Source organism: Chaetodon trifascialis, chromosome 24 (genome assembly GCF_039877785.1).
Source record: "Chaetodon trifascialis isolate fChaTrf1 chromosome 24, fChaTrf1.hap1, whole genome shotgun sequence".
Classification (NCBI taxonomy): domain Eukaryota; kingdom Metazoa; phylum Chordata; class Actinopteri; order Chaetodontiformes; family Chaetodontidae; genus Chaetodon; species Chaetodon trifascialis.
This window is the reverse complement of record NC_092079.1, coordinates 1,964,001-1,970,000: the sequence shown is the minus strand read 5'-3', so window position 1 is coordinate 1,970,000 and position 6,000 is coordinate 1,964,001. Positions and strand designations below refer to the sequence as shown.

At 40.2% G+C, this 6,000-nt stretch overlaps 1 protein-coding gene across 1 annotated transcript in view; it reads right to left on the bottom strand.

Annotated features, from left to right (window-relative positions):
• anos1a (anosmin 1a) overlaps positions 1 to 938 on the bottom strand; it is a 29,567-nt gene extending 28,629 nt beyond the window's left edge. Inside the window, exon 1 of the mRNA XM_070957753.1 lies at positions 723 to 938. Coding sequence (XP_070813854.1) covers positions 723 to 920 — 198 coding nt within the window. The 5' untranslated portion in view covers positions 921 to 938. The remainder of the gene's footprint in view (positions 1 to 722) is intronic.
• Between the last annotated feature and the right edge of the window lie 5,062 nt (positions 939 to 6,000).

Below are 6,000 nucleotides of genomic sequence, written 5' to 3'. Positions count from 1 at the left end.
CTATTGATGAAATAAAAATTTACATTTTTGCTTGGTTTTGTGTTAAATGTCATCCAACAAGAGCAAGATGCAGTGCATGGACCATGGACCAGAGACACCAAGGTCCTCCAAGGGCCCTCCCTCAACACGCTGTCAAATAGGGAGAGGGCCAAATTTCTTTGCATGGTTTGTTGTCATGACGGGTCAGCAGATTCAAATCTGTTTTAGGACAGTTGTTGAGTAAGCATGTTTTGATTTTCATTCTTTTTGTGTAATTATTTCCATCACAGAGATTAGGATTTGCTTTTAGCAACAAAAAAGGATTGATATTTTAACCAACTGTAAATTAGATGTTTATTATATATTTTCATATTTTGCATTTGTATGTGACTTCATTATAGTCCAAATATATGAGAGGACAAATATAGGTGCAGCCGGTCTGAGGTATTTTTATTCCACTGAATCTGCCCTCCTTTATTTGGACACCCAATAAAAGTAAATATGTGCCATAATATCCTACTTGCACAGTTGACCAGTGCGTATTTCTGGAGAGGACGGACACTTTCTATGAAGTGAACTATAGTTAAGACAACGAAATGAATATAGAAAGTATTTATCCACCATAATTGCGTTTATAGCAGTGTAAATTCAAAGTACCAAGCAGTATGACAGAGTAACTCAATTGTCTTGTTACTTTATTATAGAAGTGCAGTTCAAACTCTGTGCGCCTTTGATGTCCTTACCTGCAGCGGTGTGGATAGCGCCACTCCGGCGTGCAAACTGAGGCACCGCGAAGCGCACCTCGCCCGAGAAACACTCTCCGACCAGGACTCATCATCATCAGTGTGATCGTGCTGTTTCCTGGCGCACGCACCGGAGCTGAATAGGAGAATAATCCACAGAAATATGCTCGTCATGTCGCGGCTGTTCCTGGCCAGCATCTTCTTCCTCGCGTCCAGGAGCGGAGCTGTGAAACAAGAGGATGCGGTGATGGGTAATCTGATGGAAGTCAAGTTCGGACGCCCAAGGGAGGAGCTTTTACATCTAAGCGTGCACAATTAGAGTCAGGATGCTGAGAGCTTTAAGCGCAGTCGGTGGAGCCACAGCCTGTGCCAAAGCACCTCATGATTTATACCTATAACTTCCCATAAAAAATCTGATACACTTGAGCAATAGCTGACAACATTTGCTCAGTGTCATAATAAAACAGTGGAATAAACGGTAATACACAGGACCAGGTCGGCCCAAATCTTTTTTGAACCCCATAAGCAGAATGTCATTTGGCACACTTATTCAATTCCTGAATAGATCCCTTAACCCATTAAAGCTGTTATCTCTTTGAGTTTTGAATTTATCTGCTGTTATTATTTATATTTTTGGATATTTTATATATCATGCTATAACAGGTTAAGTCAAACAAGTGTATGTTACCCCAAATAGGATGTGTTTGATTCCACATGATTGCTCTGCCCTGTCCTAATTTGCTGAGTGGAATTTGTCTCAAGCTTCTTATTTATGAACCAAGACATCTCAACATTTCTTTCTGTAATTCTTCAATTACTGTAACAGCAGTAACATACTGAAGATTTATAAGGCCACCACTTTGCATGACTACACATGCAGGCCAATCGTCACATCACACATTTCATGAATGATGAACATAATCATCATGAGATTAGGATTGATCTCCATAAGAACATTACTATATCTTTTGCATCTTTGCTTGGGTTGCTTGGGTTGAGTCAGCTCAAAAAAATCTTCTTTTCACTGGTTATCATTATTTTATGGGCCTCAGCTAAAGCAACACCTGCAAACTTTCCCTCAGTAATTTCAGTTTATTCCCTGTCTTTAGGGTATATCAGCAGAGATCTTGAATATTATACAAAATATACTTAACAAACTATGCAACAAAATAAATGTGTCCTCGGTGTGTCAAAAGACACCCAAAATATGTATAAAAAGACCATCCTACCTTTTTTACTTGCTCCACCTTTTGGAAAATGTGTGTTCCAAAATGCCAGTCAGATTTCCCTGCCCACCTTAAATCCCATGGTGCTTAGCACCATCTCCATATCAGTGGCGTCTTCCAGCTAGGTCACCATTCTCCCCACTGAATACCTGTGTTATTTATTTTTGTAATCAAAATGTACCTACAAGACCGGGAAAACTGTGGGTGTGTCCTACATTCCTGGACTGCTTCGTAGACAATGGTTGTTAATGGTACAAGCTCAGTGATGGATCAATAATGGCTATCCGTGACCAGACTATACCATCTGTCATTGAATTTTATTTAAAATATGCACCTGCATCCAAGGGGAAGTGTTCACAGTATGACCAAAGCAGCCCAAACAAATCATCATCAATCAACAAGTTTAATGAAATGGGCCCCAGTTTGAATGAAACTCATATCAACTGTTTAACTGTATGATTTATAAGCTTTTAACTATTTACAGTGAAACTAGAGAAGCTCAGAGAATCACACTCTGCTTTTGCATTATCAGTGTCATTGAAATGCATCCAAATTTTACTGCATTTCCTACTGTCACTCATTTTCTCACCTTTCCAGCATTTTGTCTCTGTAGCATCTCTTTCTGTCTCGCTCTGAGTCATCCGTTGTCCACAGTTTATCTCATCTGGGATTGTGATTTCCACCAGCTGTGCTGGAGCCAGATCCCAAACCATCCAACCTCTACCAAACACAGAGTGTACAGACAAACAGAGAAATCCAACAAATCACCACAGCACAAAAAAGAGAGACTTTTAAGCAAACTGAAATGCTGAAAATATGAGACTTGTACTTGTACTTTGCATGTCTGAAAATTACACAAAAATGACAGAAAAAGCATATTATTTTTATTAATTAATTTATTTTGGTTCTGTTGCAGTAAGGGTCCCGTGCAAGGGAGAGGAAGTGCCTCCATCTAATGAATCAACTTCTAATGAACATGAGATTAATATAATACTGCCTTTCAAAATTATCAGAACTTCTTCAGTTTGTTCAGATGCCCTGTATACACACAGTCATGGAACCATATAAAAATCAGAATACTTGAATTACATTTTTCAGAGCAGACTTGTAAACCAGTCCAGTTCGACCAGAACACAACAGGAGAGTTGTGACAGAAGTTCCAATATTTCTCCATACATGACCACCAAAGTTCCACATTTACTGATTCCATGATTCAGCTATATTCACTGAAGATGTGAATTCTTAAAAAGCCAGTTAGTAGGCCTTTAGATTATTTTGTAACACGTGTTCCCCAAGGTCAACACTGACCATCTGTGTTACCATTAATGACCATAGATATGTATTTGTAACAGTGCTGCCACAGTAACTGTTAGGTCATCTTTCCAGTGTTTGTGCAGTAGGCCAAGATGTTGTAGCACAAAGGCAAACCTTCTCATACTCTTCTGCTGTTCTATTAATACAGAGGAAACATTTATGTTGGTGAATCTGTGGTTTTAAACACACAGGTGGAATTCTTTCCCATAGTGAGAGTGTTTTTTCCTCATTGCGAGCAATTTCAGGAGGACCCAGGCAATATATTTTCCAGGGAATCCCACCTGTAAAGTTCACTGGTAGCTGCAAAACATGAGCGTTTTTATGGACTGCTCTATTAAAGAAACCACAAACATATCTCCTATCAGCAGGCAGGGCACTGCTGCTTTCCTTGCCTTGGGAAAGGAGAAAACATGACGTGTCGGAAACTCTGAAGAGATCCTCCTTGGTTTGCCGGTTCTCTCATACCTGGCACAAGGGGCCCTACTTGCACTGCCGGAGAATCCTGCAGTGTTAACGAGATACCTGTTTCTTCCAGCCACATTGCATTTCCAAACACACACTCACACTGTGGTGCTCTCTTGCAGGTTTCATAGTACTGTGTCTTCGGGCTAATCACCCTTTGCAGCTGAGAGCTGTTACCTCTGATTCTTTACACATCTACACATACAGTCTCATAGACTACAAGGCAATGAGGTGTTCTCAGGAACCAATAGAATTTCACGTGTGACCCAACTGACTGAATCCCTCTCAGCATTAGAAATATTCCTAAAATATGGTGTTAATGAAGTGAATGTTTCCAGATCTGCATTGAGCTGATGCTGTGGTGGTCCACCCATAATAGGATGGAGAAAATCTCTGTGAGCTCCCCACTGAGGGCTTGACTTACTGTTTCACTAAATAAAAACAACTGACGAGGAGAGAGTATTGACTCGTGTATGCCAGTTTGCTGGGGTTAATATTGGCCTTTTTTTCAAAATGTCAAATAGGTCAATCAGGAAAGACCCAAGATAATATGAACACAGAGACTTTATTTCATAAAGACTTGACCCTGTTGATTAGATAGAACTGTAGGGACAGAGCCCTATAAAAAGTCAATCAGAAAAGCCTCCAGGGAGCCATTGACGGGGCACTGGTGGTGGCGAATTGGCTAATGGGCTGAACTCCAAGTGACCGTGTTGAATATTGACAGATGCCACATGACCCCCAAAAATCTCTTTTACAAGAGAGACCTAGTCATGGTAGTCACTGTATGCAATCACAACATATTAAAATGCAACATATACAACATGATATTCAAAAATTACATTAAAATAAAGGACCAAACTCTCAAACACATGCCTCCTTCACAGCATTCTTTCTGATACTCTTAAATTCATCCATGGACGTCAAATTTTCAATTTTTTTTGCTGATTATTTCCATTATTTCCATATTTCCCCAGATCTGTTAAAAACATACCAGTACAGTTGTCTGCTAATAAAGAATGCAATGGTAAGTACGATATATTTCATTTGTGATGAAGTGTAGAGAAGAAGAGCTCACTGAATCAAGACTCTTGACAGTAGAGGAGGTTGCATGCATATACAATGTATCACCATAATCAGTCACTGGCAGAATAGATGCTTGCACAAGTTTTAGCCTGGCATTGAAAGTAAAGCAAGATTTATTTCTAAAGAAGAGCCAACTGCCCTTTAGCAATATGTACATTGAATGAAAGCTTTTCGTCAATCCATATACACAAGTGCTTGTACAAGGGCACCCATACAATTGAGTTACCATTGGTGACGATGCTAAAATCATCAAGCAACTGTAGGCAAGCTTTTGAGAAAAATGTAAACTTTGTTCTCCGAGTTTGCAACAAAACTGAAATGCAGTCTGAAGATTTTGGCATTATGGAGGGAGCGTGCACATAAATGACAGCGTCATCAGCACAGAGGTGTACATTTGCTTGAATGTCCTTACCCAAGTCATTTAGAAAGAGAACAAAATAGGTCCCAAAATGGAACCCTTGGGGACACCTTTAGTTATCTCAAGATTTATTACTTCTAGGTTTATTCATGACAGTTTTCTTTTTATCAGGATGCCCAATAAGCCACTTAAGACTCTCCAGTTGATTCAGAAATGCTGCTGCACATGCACTGACAAAAACTAGAGTAAGAGATCATATTTATTCCCATATTAGCCTCTCTGCACTGGCTCCCTGTAAAATCCAGGATAATATTTGAAATCCTTCTCCTTACTTACAAAGCCATAAATGGTCAGGCACCGTCATATTTTAAAGAGCTCATATTACCTTATTATCCCACTAGAACACAGATTGCAGGCTTGCTTGTGATTTCTGAAGTCTCCAAAAGTAGAATGGGAGCTAAAGCCTCGTCTGGGGGGCGGACGCACACTGTACATTTAAGATTAATCTTAAAACTTTCCTTTTTGGTAAAGCTTACAATTACAGCTGGCTCAGGCTTGCCTTGGACCAGCCCCTGGTTATTCTGCTATAGGCTTGGAACTGCTGGGGGACTTCCCGTGATAGACTGAGCTCCTCATCTTCCATCCTCCACATCCTCCCCCTCTCCATATGTACACATTCTTGTCCCATTAACACATGTTACGAACGTGGCTTCATCCCTGGAGTTCTTGTGCTTTCTTGTCTCACAGGTTCCCATGGATTATGGTTGCACCTGGACTGTGGATCATGGTTGCACCTACTGTTGTGGTCCTGCTTGACACCCACTCTTACTGT